Raw genomic sequence first — 16402 nt, 5'->3', positions numbered from 1 at the left:
TTGTTAAAAACAAATCAGAAAGAAGCAACCATCAAGAAAGGAAATAAAAATGACCTGTAGACTCATGAGGAAATGGTTGATAATCTCTGTCCATAAAAGAAATGCATATCAAAACAACTTTAAGATTCCACCTCACTCCAATTAGAATGGCCATGATCAAGAGCTCTTAATAACAACAGATGCTGGTAGGATGCAACCAGAAGGGAACACTAGGACTACTACACTGTTAGTGGAAGTGTAAACTCCTTCAACCACTTTGGAAAGCAGTATGGCGATTCCACAAAAGACTAAACATAAATTTCCCGTATGACCCAGCAGTCCCACTCCTTGGCATTTACCCAGATGTCCAGAAACAAGGACATACTAAAGTTACTAGTAGAAGAATGAATGGATCAAGAAGATATGGTACTTATACACAATGGAATTCTATGCTACCGCCAAAATAATAATAATAATAATAATAATAATAATAATATCGCCCCATTTGTAAGGAAATGGAAAGACTTAGAAAAAACCATATTAAGTGAAGTAACCCAGACCCAAAGAAACATAGGCTCAATGGTTTCCCTCATTTGTAAAATTAGTACTCATCTAGGACTCTCCTAGAAGAGGATCACAATAGCTCAAAAGCTATGCACATATTGCCATATAGCATGGGGCTAAACAAAATGAACTCTAGGATTTGGAAACAAGAGGTTTATTTTTATGATTATTGTTCTCTGTGCTATGTGCAGTTATTTATTTTCTCTTTTTTTCCCCTTATGTTAATCTCATGTGGTTACTGTATCTGACTTAATGTTGCCTGGTGTATTGTATATACATTTGTTTATTTGAAGCAGGAAAGGGGGAAAACAAGAGGGGGGAAACCAAGGTGATGAGGAGGGAAAGGGGAACAAAAACATGAGAAAGGGGTATCAATGTTCAAGAAGTAGTGTGCTCAATATCTGAAAAATGTAACTGTAACACCCCAACAATAAAATTTTAAAGAATCACAGGGTTGGTCACAAGACAAAAAAAATAGATACACATTAATAATGTCAGATGTGACAATAATCCTAGCTACTCAGGAAGCTGAAATCTGAGGATTTTAGTTCAAGCCAGACCAGCCACAAAAGTCCGTAAGACTCTTATCTCCAATTAACCACCAGAAAACTGGAAGTGGTGCTGTGGCTCAAGTGGTAGCACTAGCTTGGAGCTGAAGAGCTCAAGGACAATGCCCAGGCCCAGAGTTCAAGCCCCACAACCAACATATAATAATAATAATAATAATAATAATAATAATGTCCGATATGAGAGAAGACACCAGGGTAAATCCTGTAGATATTGAAAGAATTCTAAGTAAATAATTTTAAGCCAATAATTTGATAGTGAAAATAGGCACATATTAACAAACCTTACTCAAAAATGACTAGTTGTATGTCTTTTACAGAAATTGAATTTATAGTTTGAAAACCTTCATACAAAGAAAACTTCAGGCCTAGGTTATTTCCTTGGTGAATTTTTTTCTTTTAATTATTATTTATTTTCTTTTTTTTGCCAGTCTTAGGCCTTCACCTCAGGGCCTGAGCACTGTCCTTGGGCTTTCTCAAGGCTAGAGCTCTACCACTTAAGCCACGGCACCATTTCTGTCTTTTTTCTATGTATATGGTACCAAGGAATCGAACCTGGTTCTTCGTGCATGCTAGGCAAGCACGCTATCACTAGACCAAACTCCTAGCCCCTTTTCTTTGAATTTTGAGGCAGGTTTTTACTGTGCAGCCCATGCTGGTCTTGAACTCAGTCCTTCTTAGTACTGGGATTCAACGTGTGCACCATTGCTCCTAGCTTTTCACTGGTGAATTCTACAAATATTTAAGAACACATCAAATCTTTCAGAATATTATAGAACTGCAGCAGTTGTCTCCTGAACTTGTAATTCCTTTTGTACTCATTCTACATTATATGCTTTTCATACTAGCCATTCCAGCTTTCTTTTGATTCGTGTATATTTTTCTACTTTTTGTGTTTCTATTTCAAGTGGATTTCTTGTAGGCATCACATGTTTGGGATTTGCTTCTTTGTCCAATTTGAAATTCTTTGCTTTTTAGGATACGTTGACTATTGCTTATTTATATAGTTGGATTTAAAAAACAAACACCTAATTGCTTTCTATTCGTTTTGTCTTGTTTTCTTTTTTCTTTTCCTTCAACTAATTGGATGTTTTTATATTATTCTCCCTCTCTCCCCTCTCTCTCCTCTCTCTCCTCTCTCCCCCCTCTCCCCCCTTTTCCCCCTCTCCCCCCTATTCCCCCTCTCCCCCCTATCCTCCTATCCCCCTCTCCCCCTCTCCTCTCACTCCCCTCTCTCCCGCTCTCCCCCTCTCCCCCTCTCTTTCTCCTTTTCTCCCCCCTGCTATTCTTGAGCTTTTGAGCTCGAGTATAAAACTATACCACTTTTTAGTGGTTAGACATAGAAATCAATGAACTTTTCAGCCCTCAGCTCTCAGCTTTCTGAATAGCTAGGATTACAGGTGTGAGTCATTGGGACATGGCTGTTATCCATTTTATCTTCTTTATTTATTAGCTGCAGTCCTCATTCAGGCATTTTTTTTTACTAGATCTTAGATTTATTATAGTCTAGCTTCAACTAATATTTCATGCAGTATGAGGTGCTTACATTTTTTGTCTGTTATTATTGTGCATGTATTATAGGCCCTCAGTGTTCTTAATTGCTTTTGCTTTAAACATTTTGTCTCCTTTAAAAATATAAAAGTATTTTTTATCTACCCATACCTTTGCCATTTCTTTATGTCCTTTTATGTTGACCTGGATTTTCATTGTATTCTTCTGCCTGAAGGACTTCTTTTAGCATAATATATGTGTGTGTGTGTGTGTGTGTGTGTGTGTGTGTGTGTGTGTGTGTGTGTATATATGCTTGTAATGAATCTCTGTAGGTTATAGAGATAGCTTCTTTTTTATTTATTTTCTGCTCTTTTTTCATATATTTTTATTGTAATTAATAGAAGGGTTACATTATATTCACCAGATAAAAGGTGCATTACTTCAAATACATTGATACCCTTTCTCATGTCTTGGTCCCCATTTCCCTCACTTACTTACCATTTTACTTATTTTTGCAGTGCTGAGTAGTTGAACCCAGGACCTTGTACACGTTAGGCAAACACTGTCACTGACTTTGAGTTAAACTTTTTTTTTTTTAGTTCACTTTTTTTTTGATCTCAGCACCTTCAGCTTACTAGGCAGGCCCTCTATCACCAAGAGACATGTTCCTATAACCATTGGTCATTTCTGTGTGTGTGTGTGTGTGTGTGTGTGTGTGTGCATGCATGTGCATGTACATGAGTACTGGGTCTTAAAACTCAAATCAGCCATTTAAACCATAGCTCCACTTGTAGTTTTTTGGTAGTTAATTAGAATTAAGAGTCTTGTGAAGCCAGGCGGGGTGGCTTAACCTGAAATCCTAGCTACTTAGGCTGAGATCTGGAGATCATGGTCAAAGCCAGCCTGGGCACAAAAAAAGTCCCTGAGACTCTTTTTTTTTTTTTTTAATGTCACAGTAGACTCGTTTAATGAGAAGCTACCAGGGGCTAAAGTAAGAAGCAGGATTGTCTATTAACATAAAAGTAGGTAGGACTTAGCTACTGAGAGGCTGAGATCTGAGAATTGAGGTTCAAAGCCAGCCTGGCACAAAAGAACCTGAGAATCTTAGCTCCAATTAACCTCTAGAAAATGAGAAGTGGGGCTTGGCTCAAGGGTAGGGTGGTAACCTTGAGATGAAGAGTTCAGGGACAACTCCCAGGCCCAGTGGTTGGGCTATAGCCTTGAGCTGAAGAGCTCAGGGACAGGGCACAGGCCAAATTCAAGCCCCATGACCCACAAAAAAAAGAGAAGATTATTACATACTACGAAAGGGATCTCTTCTTCAAGAGGATATAATCATTCTAAATATCTACACACCAAATGCCGGAGCACCCAAATTCATCAAACAAACTTTACTTACACTAAAAACACACATATTGTGTATTTGCTTAGGGAAGGGAAGGGGAAAAACAAGATGATTGGGAGGGGATGGGGGAGAGAAAATGGGAGAAAAGCATGAGAAAGGGTATCAATGTTCAAGAAGTAATGTACCTACTACCTGACAAATGTAACCATAACCCTTTATACATTACTATGACAATAAAATATAATTTTTAAAAGAAAACCAGAAGGGGAAAAAGCTACAAAGAATTATTAAGACTATTTTGTACATAGGTTGTATTACCTAGGTTGATAGTGGAGCCCATCAGAATCTTCTAGACTACTCTATTTGCTCAATTAGATGGTTATTAAAAAGCTGAGCAGCGCCCCAGAGAATTAGGGCAAAATTCTGAGGTCAAAGTTGGCCAGACTGAGAGGTACAATGCAGTACTTACAATAAAATATAGAGGCAACTTACACGTGTGGTTATTATCCATGATTTTGTGAATTGATTATTGGTCTCTCAAGATATTTTTGTTAGTTTTCATATTCAAAAAACTTCTGTGTGTGTGTGTGTGTGTGTGTGTGTGTGAGAGAGAGAGAGAGAGAGAGAGAGAGAGAGAGAGAGAGAGAGAGAGAGAGAGAGAGAGAGACTAAATAGCTTCCCCAGAACTTCTTTTGTAAATTGTTGGTCTTCATTCAAATAACCTTTGTTTGTGTGATTTCTAACTACCTTCTCCAGTAAAATAAACAAAAATTCATTTGTAAGTCTTCATATTAAAAAAAAAAAAGTAGGTAGGACAGGGGGAGTTATGTGTGGTCAGAGAGGGTGGCTGGGCCAATCCATGGGTTCAAGGTAGCCTTATTTTACATCACAAACCATAGCCAAACCTCCCAACCAGGAGACAGGCAGGTTGGATCTCCAAAACCAGGAAGTGAGCACTGGGCCATGAGGTAGGCCTTTTACCCTTGAGGTCATGTGCCCCACATCTCCTCCCTTTTGTTTTATTAAGCAGGTATTTGCCTTACTCGAGAAGTGTGCCTGTCTTAGGTTGTCCCCCTCTGGAGATCTTACCCGTCATTGACTACCACTCTAGCACTTCAGGCAATTTACCTGTAGGGTTGGCAGACCCAAACAGGTTTGAATTAAGGGGGATGGCCAACGTCAGCAAAGGAAATGCTTCTGTACCTGTACATGCTGGTAAGGGCCGGGGTCAACCTCACAGAGTTCCCAGTCGCCATCTCATAGCACAGCATATTGTTGCCAGACCACCATTAGCTGAACAGCTTTCCCTGATCCTGTTTTCTAAGACACTGAAGGAGCTTATTGATTACACAAGATCTGAATGTGAATACAAAACCCACTGTAACCAAGGGGCCCGCCCACAAAGGGGAGAAGGTAAGGGAGTCAACCATAGTCCGGTCCATAGATAGTTTGTATCGAGTTCATTTTTGGAGGCATTTGGGAACCTCCTGTAGCCTTTTTAAGCAGATCAAGGCCTCGACTATTTGGAGTACTCCTGCAGTCAGGAAATCAAGCTGATATTATAGGTAGCGTCTTTGTGGGCGGTGTGGATAATGATGCTCAGGATGAGAAGGAACCACAGCTAAGCAGGGCGTCCAGTATGGTCTCCTCATTCCTATGAACGAGAGGGAGAAATCATACCTCAAGAGGGGGTGCTCTTGGGTAATTATTTTTTGTTTGTTTTCTGACAATATTTTAAATCTCTAGCCGGTACCCAAATAGGGTTTGGTTCTCCCACAAGGAAGACACATTCAAATCCTCTCCCCACACTAATGAGGGGATCAGGGCCTCTCCAGTAAGAGGATCTCTTCAATGGACTTCAACCTTTAAATAAGGTGTCTGATTAGACCAATGTCTCTGAAAGGCAGTCAGAGGCTGATCCTTGGAAAAATTTAAAATAATGTAAGCATAGCTGTCCTCAATTGGTCATGGGGGTTGCCTCCTCCCTTTTGTCTTATTAAAACAAGGCCCATTATCCATTTTAACCTGTAGGAAAAAACTCAAGATAACAAAACATTGTAAAGAATGGCTTTCAGTGTGTCAGGCTCTTTCACCAGAATGCACAGTGGCCAACAAGCGTGTGAATGAGTATCTATAGACATAATTTTCCAAAGGGTGCTTAGTGGGTTACATCAGTCTGGCAGATAATATTAGGTTTAAGGCCCCAGGAATTGACCCCAGGGGATTGTAGAGGTGAGACTTGTAAAAATGGTATTCACAATTTACATGTCCTCACGATCTTTTTTCTTTTTAAATGCAGATTTTAGAATCTTTAGAAAACTCCTCTTTTGTTTTAGTTATGAATTTATCCATTGTTTTGGATGCTGACAATTTAACCTTGAACATGTTTACTCACACCCATTCACACACATTCATAAAGATCTTAAAGTGCGCAAAATTAATATCGGCCGTTCATTTTAAAAGGATATGCGTACCCACACTCACACAAACCACAAGGATCCATATTTAGGATGGTTATCAATTTTACCATAATACTTTTTGCAGACGAAAGTTGGGTGGGAGTCTTAAACCTAGGAGAACTAAGACTGTGGTCTGCATCCTACCAACCACTGTCTCTAGACTGTCACTACTAAGCCTGCCGAGTGGGAGGGGCCATACCAGGCCCTAGACCTACGCCAGGTGGGGACGAAACTTTTGTTTTCCAGAAATAAAGACAGAGAAGCAGAGACTTTTAAGAAACTCCTAAACTTCTGATGGCATGCCTGGCCTTAAACTACCACAGTGACGGAAAGACCATGGGGCCCTGGAATCAGGGGTGCCTCCCCTACGGAATTTTCCATTCCTTAGTAGCTGGCCGGCGGAGGCCATCCTAACCTACTCTCAAACAGAATCAGACATTGATTTACATTTAACACAACAACACGAACTCAGATGAACGCTCTCACCAAACAACTTATTTAGACAGACATACAGGGTGGTCGACCGACTTTTACTTACCTCTGGAGGCCTTTGCTTTAAACCTGGGTGTCTTTTCCAAAAAAGGTTGTTAAAGGAAAACCACTGTTTCTAGAAAAAAGCAATCTTTTATCTCAATAGCATAAATATACAAATTATTAGGAATTGATGAAAGACTTGGGAGCCCTGGTCGGGTGGCTCCCATGGGCGTATTTACTGCAGGGAGATCATGAAGAAACCTATATTTGAAACTTGTATTTGCCTGATCCTTATTAACTTTAGTAGCTCCAATTGTTTTTCCGGCCAATAGGCCACTGCTCCCCATGGGATTAGACTGCAGCCTCTAGATTTGGGGGAGCAGTTCTATGCTATTTTTTTTCATAACTAATGCAATCATCATAGAATGCCACAACATCCATATTTTGTCTCTCCCTCCCTGAGACTCTTATCTCCATTTAATCACCAGGAAACCAGAAGTGGCACTGTGGCTCAAGGGGTAAGGTGGTTGCCTTGAGTTGAAGAGCTCAGGGACAGCACCTAGGTCCAGAGTTCGTCCCAGAACTAACAAAAAAAAGTCTCATGGACTTTCCTTCCCCTACCTCCTAGCTTTGTACCTCCAAAAGAAAAAGCTGAAATTTTATCTGTTGTTACCTTTTAATGATAAATTTAAAACGCTTTATATATTTTTAATTTGTTTTGAAATAGGGCCTTCACTGTGTAGCTCTGGCTGGCCTGGATCTTTTACTGAATTGCTTTTGCTCTCCTTCCTTCCTTCCTTAGTTTCCATTCTCTCTCTCTCTCTCTCTCTCTCTCTCTCTCTCTCTCTCTCTCTCTGTCTCTCTCTCTGTCTCTCTCTCTCTCTTTCTTTCTGCTTTGGTATTAGAGTTGTCCCTATCACTGTCTTGAAATATAAAATAGTGAAGTTGAAATAGGCACATTTCCCTCTCTTCTTAAAAAATATATAGTCATGTACACATAACAGTGTTCCATATTTCAGTTCACAATGGATGCCATTTGTGGTCCTATAAGGTTGGTTCCATGAGATTATAGTGGCAGTATAAAAGTTTTGAATTGCTTAGTATTTTTACTGTACTTCTGTGGTAGACAGGTTAAGATATACCAGTATTTATCATTGTGTTGCATTTGTTTGCAATAATAAGTATAGCAACATGATATTGTGGCTTTGTTGCTTAAGAGTAACCATCTATGTAATAGGCTCTGCTGTCAAGATTTGTGTTAGTATACCCAATAATGTTCTTAGGACAATAAAGTTGACAGAAAATGCATTCTCCATATCCTTATGCTTAAATGACACATAGTTACAATAACTAGTTCTCTTTGGCTTATTGAATTACTAATTTTACCTATTCTTTGCTTTTACTTTTCCAGTCTCGACGAAATCTATGTGAAGAGGCTTTGTTAAAAATTAAAGGTGTCATCAGCTTTACTTTTCAAATGGCTGTTCAAAGATGTGTGGTGCGAATCCGTTCAGATTTGAAAGCAGAGGTTAGTATTTTCAATGGCTAAATATACTTCTAAGGTTTTAGCAGACAAATCAGTGTTCAAAGTTGTTATTTTTTTATCCTGGCCCAGGCTTTGGCATCAGCAATAGCATCAACCAAGGTCATGAAAGCTCAGCAAGTTGTGAAAAGTGAAAGTGGGGAAGAGGTAAAAATATTTTCTTTATATATAATTTAGATCTTTTATTCTTTTGTACAATTAACAGATTCCTAACATTTCTCAACCAGTAGTTGCTAACAATATAGGAATGTAGTGTTATTCTTGGTTAATAGTTCATTAACACAGGGAGAAATTTTGTGGAGTTCAGCCTGTTCTTGTGAGAAAAACTCATCACAGTGGAGATGCCTTGCTATTTTATGAAATAAAAGATACATGGTTTCCTTGTATTGATTTAAAATAATTTCTAACTCTAGATTTTCCAATTCAGAAAATAGAGCTGCAACCATTGGGTACATAATCTTGCCTGTTGCTGCTCTTTAACCGCATTTTTTCAGGGAAAAGGATCTGTCGTAAGCTCACAGTCTCCCCAAATAGGTAGTTTGTGGTATCCAAGACACAGTGACCTGATATTGTTTTAGTTGTCTTACCAAAACAAGTTGCTCATTTGCTCCTAGAATCTCAGTAGAATGGCATCTGTACCCTCATTTGTAGTTCTTCTTATCTGTGTATACATAGAAGGAAGGGCAAATATGGGCAAAGAGCTTCATATGCAAGTATGAAAATAGAACTCTGTTTCCTGCTAAAATTATTTACAAGGGAGGAAGAGTAAGAACGAATAATAGGGGAGGTAAATTTGATGAAAGTACATTATATACAAGTGAGGAAACATTGCAGTGAAACTCCTTTGTTCAATTAATGCATGTTAATAAAAAGAGGAAAAAGCGGGTCGGGAGTTTGGCCCTAGGGTTGAGTGATGCCTAGCATGCATGAAGACCGGGGTTCCATTACTTGGTACCACATATATAGAAAAAGCTGGAAGTGGTGCTGTGGCTCAAGTGGTACAGCACTAGCCTTGAATAAAACCCAAGAATAGTGCTCAGGCCCTGAGCTCACCAGGACTGGCCAAAAAAAAAAAAAAAAAAATGGGGGGGGGGGAACTAGGTGCTGGTGGCTCACACCTGTAATCCTAGACACTCAGGAGGCTGAGATCTGAGGATCTCAGTTTGAAGCCAGTCTTATCTCCAGTTAATCACAGAAAAAGTGGAAGTAGTACTCTGTTCAAGCCCCAGACTGGCAAAAAAAAAAAAAAAAAAAAAAAACCAAAAGGACCAAAAATTCAAGAAGCATTTGCAAATAAAGATGGCAATTAGAATGTAGAGTAAAACTGATCTGTAATTTGCTGTGTGTGTGTGTGTGTGTGTGTGTGTACACGTACGTGTGTGTATCACATTAAGTTGATCTCACAATATGATCTCATAATAGCTCCTAACATCTCTGTATCAGATGCTGGTCCCATTCCAAGATACTCCTGTGGAAGTAGAAGAGAATACAGAGCTTCCAGACTACCTGCCCGAGGATGAGAGTCCCACAAAGGAGCAGGACAAAGCAGTATCTCGAGTCGGCTCACACCCAGAGGGTGGAGCCAGCTGGCTAAGCACCGCTGCAAACTTTTTATCCAGATCATTTTACTGGTGATTTCAACTTCAGTTTGGGGCTCAAGGACGGTCTGAACCAACAAGGGTCCAGTTTTCCATTGTTGTGGTGAACTGTCAAGTGCAATTTGCAATAAGTTATCATGAAAGTTTTTAGATTACATAATTGCGTATGCTGCATTTTACATTTTATCCCACTGAGTGATAAAAAGTCAGAGGCTACAGGTGAAATTTGTTTATGAAGGTATTCTGGTTTTGTTTTCCTTCGTTTAATTGCCTCACATTTATAAAAGAAAACCATGGGTCCACTGTTAAAACCAAACGTGTATGTACAGCTGTATGTTTTATTTTACGTGAAGCACGTAATTAGGAAGGCTCCTTTTCTTCTCAAGCCTCAGGATCTTTCTGAAGAGAAGTTTTATCAGAGCTCCAGTTGTGCATGAATTACTGAACATTTTTCTCTGTTTTTCTTCGTGAATGGTACATGCTTTGGTATCTTCACTGAAAGTTGAAAACATTTCTTGCCCCTTCTTTTCCCCATGCCTGTCCATCTGTGCCTTTTTTATTTTGCCAACCATGTTTATAGAAAGGACATTACTAATGACATTTTGCAAGTTAAAATATGTTTTAACATAGTAATCCCTTAAAAATACAACTCTTCAAAAAAATCTTTGGAATCTTATTAATTCTAATTTCAATAAGGTTAACAAAGAAACAGTTAGAAAGGAGGAAATGTGTAGTATCAAAGTGTTTTTGGAACTGTTTGGATGTGGTTCTAGTTGACTTCTGTTCACTTTGGTTTCTATCAGCTCTTGAGAATGAAGTCTACCATGTTATTTTAAGTGCTCTCCTGACCTTTGTGATTATACACAAGGTCCTAGTAGAGGAAAATAATAGAAGGAAAGAATTGACAGATTTGAAAGAAAACAAAAATTAAATGCCTATAAAGCCATAGTGCCACTCTTGGGTAGAGTCTGACTTTAAAATACAAATTTCCTGGCAGCAGCCAATTCAATAAGTGATTCTCTACATTGCCTTTTTTATTATGAAAATGCTGCAGTTCTACTGAATGAAAAAAAAAAGGACCCAAATTATTGCTTATAAGGAAATCAGCATTGGTTATTTAATCTTGTTTCTCGTGTCTAATCGGAAAATGACTTCAGTGAAGGTAAGAAACAGAACTTTTTCTCTCTCTCTGTATATGTACACACACACACACACACACACACACACACACACACACACACACGCGGGATATTTATCCTGATAGGTCAGAGCAAATCACATGTATGTAATTCTTTGTTATAAGTTATAAAATATTTGACATCTAAGACTTTTTTTTTTGAAATGTAGCCAGATATGTTTTAATGTCAAAAACTAATAGGGAAAAATTGAAGCCCATTTTCATCACCATGTACAGCTGCTATTTTACTACTTGGAAATGTGAAGTGAAAATTGGACCCTGGAGGGTTTCTTTGCTTCTCTTTTAGAGAAAATTTAAAGCATCCAGTGTTACTGGAGAAAAGTAATTGTAAAATATCATCATCAGTAGGAATCTTGAGTTCACTAACATTTGATGTGAAGGGAGAGGTATTGAGGGTCTCAAGAACAATATTTTTTTCATGTGTCTGGTCTCTAATTCAAGTGATACGCACAAACAAAATATAAGCTTTCAGGGCACATACTGCTTTAAATGCATATTACTATTTGCTGCCAGACCAGATATATGGGAAAAACAAAACAAAACCACCTCCTTTCTATAACCATTAAAGTGATGTTTACTTTCTGTTTTAACAAATTTTTATTTTATCTTGCCACACATCTGCTTATCTTTTTTTTTTTTTTTTTAAAAAAACTATAGCATTTTGGTAGTAATGGTTCAGTACAAGTAGGTATTACAGCTTGATGTTTATGTGTTCTGATTCTAAGTGTTCTTTTTTCCAGGTCTTATAGAGCAGTTAAGGCAACTATAATGGCATTTTTTGAAATACATTGTAAAATAAAAGGTAACATAATTAAAAGCTCAATGGATATTCTTTCTTGTATCTATATTATTGGTCACTCTTAATTTTTTTTTTTAATACTTTTTTCCTTGCTGCACTGGGAATCCAACCCAGGAACTCAGGAATATTTGGCAAGTTCTTGAGCACTGAGTTCCTAATCCAGGAATTGCTCTTAAACTTACTTTGTGGGTTTTTTTTTTATTTCTGTCTTTATTTTTAAATTAAGTTTTTGCTATATATGTGGCCCAAGCAGTCTTATAACTCCCTCTGTAGCCCATGTTTGTGTCAAACTCATAGCCCTCTTTCCCCCAAGTCTCCCTAGTGCTGAGGTTTCAGGTCTGTGCCACCATACGTGCCTGAGCCTTAAACTTATATAGATAGAAACATACTGCCCAATCACTCTGTCAATTCTAATTGAATATCAGTTTCCATGCATTTTTTATCCTCTTCTTCCTAGCAGCACATCTTCCTTCACTTTTCCCCTTTCCTTTCCTTCCCTTCTCCCTTTGCTTTCTTCTTCCACTTTCATCTCCACAGGATTGGATGCTCTGAACCAGTATATGTGCTCATTATAACACTCAACACATAATGTTAAAACTGGATGTCAGTTAATGCCTTCCCTATTAATTTTAGAATATAGTCTACTGTATACTGGCTAAGTATTTGGGGATAAATGAGCAAACATTTTAAAATAAGGGGTTGCACTAATTAACAAAGGCAGAAGCAAAAAATGCATGGTTTTAAATATATATATATATATGTATGTATGTATGTATGTATGTATGTATGTATGCTTGTTACTACTTCCATTGTTTAATATTTAACAAACTCCTGTGTGTGTGTGTGTGTGTGTGTGTGTGTGTGTGTGCGCGCGTGTGTGCGCACGCGCGCTTGCACACACCAATTCTGGAATTTGAACTCAGGACCTGGCTGCTGTCTCTGAGCTTATGTGCTCATGGCTAACACCCTATCACTTGAGTCACAGCTCCAGCTCCACTTCTGGCTATTTAGAAGTTAATGGACTCCTGCAAGGGTTGGCTTGAAACTTTGATCCTCAAATCTCAGCCTTCTGAGTAATTAGGATTACAGGCATGAGCCACTAGTGCCAGCTGTTTTGGTGTGTGTGTAAGTGTAAGGGACATAATATTTGCTCCACTGAAGTTAGGATGAACATCATACTCATTCTTGATTCTTGTTTTTGTGCAGTACTGGGTTTGAACTCCAGAACTGGGTACTGTCCTTGAACTCAGTGCCTAAGGACTGTCCTTGGGCTTTCTCAGGGCTAGAGCTCCACCACTTGAACCACAGCACCACTTCTAGCTTTTTCTATGTATGTGGTACCAAGGAATGGAACCCTGGTCTTTGTGCATGCTAGGCAAGGACTCTACCACTGTACCCTGCCTTTAGCACTATTGCTCAGGGTTGCTGCCCTTTCACTTGAGCCACACCTCTGATTCAGGCTTCTTTATAATTAATTGGAGATGAGTCTCACGGGCTTTCCTGCCTGGGACTGGCTTCAAACTGAGGTTTTCGTATTTCTACCTCCTGAGTAGCTAAGGGTACAAGCCTAATCCACCTATGTTGGCTTCATCCTAATTTTTTGTTTTGAAGGATTTTATTAAATCTTTAAAATTAATCAGAATTTAGTCACTAGTACTTTTTCTGTTGGCCTTGATTGGTCCTTTTCAGGAAAGATCTTAACACTACTACATTGCCATGTGCTTTCTTAGATCTTTTCATCTGATCCCCTTTGATCTTTCTAGTGGTTCTCAAGGCTAGAGCTCTACCACTTAAGACACAGCAACACTTCTGTTTTTTTTCTACGTAATTGGTACCAAGGCATTGAACCTGGGTCTTCGTGCATGCTAGGCAAGCACTATCGCTAGGCCAAACTCCTGGTCTGATTTATATGATTTTAGTAAATAGTACTGTCTGTGTCTCACTCAGGGCAGTTAAGCCAGAGTCTTTGGAGATTGATGGAGCCCTTTATTTTGTAATCACATTTAAGTAGTATATAACCAAGGTTGAGAATACCAACTTAGTTTTGATACTTCCAAAATCTGATGTGTACAGTCTGATAAACTCAGTACATCTTTTTCCTCCAGCCAACTGTAACAAATATTTAGAATTAAACATGTATATAAGATTATTGAGGGGTCAGGAATTTGGCCTATTGGTGGAGTGCTTGCCTCACATGCACAAAGATCCAGGTTCCATTCTTTGCTACAACATACATAGAAAAAATAAAAAAATGGTGCTGTGGCTCAAGTAGTAGAGCTCTAGCCTTGAGATAGCCCAAGGACAGTGCTCAGGCCTTGAGTTCAAGCCCCAGGACTGGGGAAAAAAAAAAAAAAAGACCTTTGCTACTTCCATGTTTTTCCAGCTCTCTTTGGATTGTGGTGTCCTTTTGTTTCGGGAATTATGTGTGATGTTCTTCACATTATAAATGTGACTTTTCCCCCCTAGCACTTAACTACTGTGTCATGGCAGATATTCTTTAGAGATTTTAAGTTTTAATCTTGAAATTATTTTAGTACATATATAAATGTTTGTGTGTGTGTGTGTGTGTGTGTGTGTATTCATCTTTTAGGACTACTTCCCACATATGAACAGAAACAGTTTACTTTTAGGTTTGTCTTGCTCAACATGTCCTTCAGTTCCACCCATTTTTTTTTTCTGATGGCATGATTTCATTTTTCTTTGTGACTAAAATTCCATGGTGTAAATGTACCATACCTCCCTCATCTGTTCATCAGTGTTGGGCATTTTGCTTCTTTCCACAGGTTAGCTTGTGTGACTAATGCTACAATAAATATAGGTAAGTGATTTATACTTCTCTTGATAAATGTCCACTAGTGGGATGGCATGGTGGATGACGTTACATTTTTCTCTTTTTGGTTAGTTACAGGGCTTGAATTCAGGGCCTGAGCACTGTCCTTGAGCCACAGCACCACATCCAGATTTTTCTATGTATGTGGTACCAAGGAATCAAACCCAGGTCTTCGTGCAACCTAAGCAAGTACTCTACCACTAGGCCAAACTCCCAGACTGAAATATTAGATTTTTAAGGTACCTACACACTGATTTCCATAGTGGTTTGTACTAGCAGTATGTAAGGAAGGCTCTCCTTTCCCCATCCTTACCAGCATTTGTTGTTTCTTGATGATTGCCATTCTGATTGGAATGGAATTGAATCTTAGAGTGTGGTTGTTTTTGTTTTGTTTTTATTGGGATAATATATAGAGTGGTTACATTTACATTCGCCAAGTAGTAGGCGCATTACTTCTCACACATTGATACCCTGTCTCATGTTTTTGTCCCCATTTCCCTCCACTCCTCCCAGTCATCTTGTTCCCCCCTTCCCTTTCCTATTTCAAATAAATAAACATATACAATATACCAGATAACAAAGTCAGATACCGTAACAACATGAGATTAACCATAAGGGAAAAAAATAGTACATTAAGAACAACAATCACAAAATAAAGCTCTTGTTTCCATATTCTAGAGTTCTTTTCATTTAGTCTCATTCTATATGACCTTATGTACCTAGGGTTTGAGCTATTGTAATACTCTGCTAGGAGAGTCCTAGATGTGTACTAATTATTACAAATGAGGGAAACCATGGAGCCTATGTTCCTTTGGGTCTGGCCTACTTCACTTAATATGATTTTCTTGGAAAAAAAATCTTAGTGTATTTTTTTTTATCATCCACACTGGTGTTTATTATAACTCAGAAAAAAATGAGAATGGGCAAGAGTAAATAATCTCAAGCAACACATCACTAGTGGTTAATTCAATATAAAGGAAAAACTAATCATTTTGGGGTTACTCATCCAAATTCTAAAGACTATTTACCCACCAAAGAACCAGAATTGGTGCAGTGGCTCAAGTGGTAGAGCATTAACCTTGAGCAAAAATGCTTAATAACGGTGCCTAGGCTCCAAGTTCAAGCTGCCAAACCTTGTACCAACACACAAAGAAAATGTATACCCAACTCGGTCCTTCCATGTTCTCTCAATGTTTCAGGAACTAACCAGGGAATAAAAGTTGTTAACACAAGCCGGGCATGGTGGCTCACACCTATAATCCTAGCTACTCAGGAGGCTGAGCTCTGAGGATTGACTTTCACAGCCAGCCTGGGCAGTAAAGACCAAGAGACTCTTAACTCCAGTTAATCACTAGAAAAGGGGACGTGGGACTGTGGTTGAATGGGATAGGGCAGTAGTCTTAAGCTGAAGAGCTCAGAGACAGGGCCCAGGCCCAGAGTTCAACCTCCATGACCCACCAAAAAGTGTTAAGACAAATTTGACTTCTGGTACATTCAGGTATTTTCTTCCCTCTCTGAAATACTCCGTGAGTATGGTGAGTGGACTTATCATAGTC

General features: G+C 38.7%; 1 protein-coding gene across 4 annotated transcripts in view; it reads left to right on the top strand.

Annotated features, from left to right (window-relative positions):
- Armc1 (armadillo repeat containing 1) overlaps positions 1 to 10779 on the top strand; it is a 55285-nt gene extending 44506 nt beyond the window's left edge. For all 4 annotated transcript variants that reach the window (XM_090338889.1, XM_090338888.1, XM_090338890.1 and 1 more), the window contains 3 exons: positions 8290 to 8406; positions 8494 to 8568; positions 9865 to 10779. In XM_090338889.1, coding sequence (XP_090195015.1) covers positions 8290 to 8406; positions 8494 to 8568; positions 9865 to 10056 — 384 coding nt within the window. In that variant the 3' untranslated portion in view covers positions 10057 to 10779. The remainder of the gene's footprint in view (positions 1 to 8289; positions 8407 to 8493; positions 8569 to 9864) is intronic.
- Positions 10780 to 16402: the final 5623 nt, after the last annotated feature.

The sequence above is a fragment of the Megascapheus bottae genome, chromosome 9 (assembly GCF_031878675.1).
Source record: "Megascapheus bottae isolate mThoBot1 chromosome 9, mThoBot2.hap1, whole genome shotgun sequence".
NCBI classification, from domain to species: Eukaryota; Metazoa; Chordata; class Mammalia; order Rodentia; family Geomyidae; genus Megascapheus; species Megascapheus bottae.
Note: the sequence above shows the minus strand (reverse complement) of the source record. Positions and strands in the feature narration are given on the sequence as shown.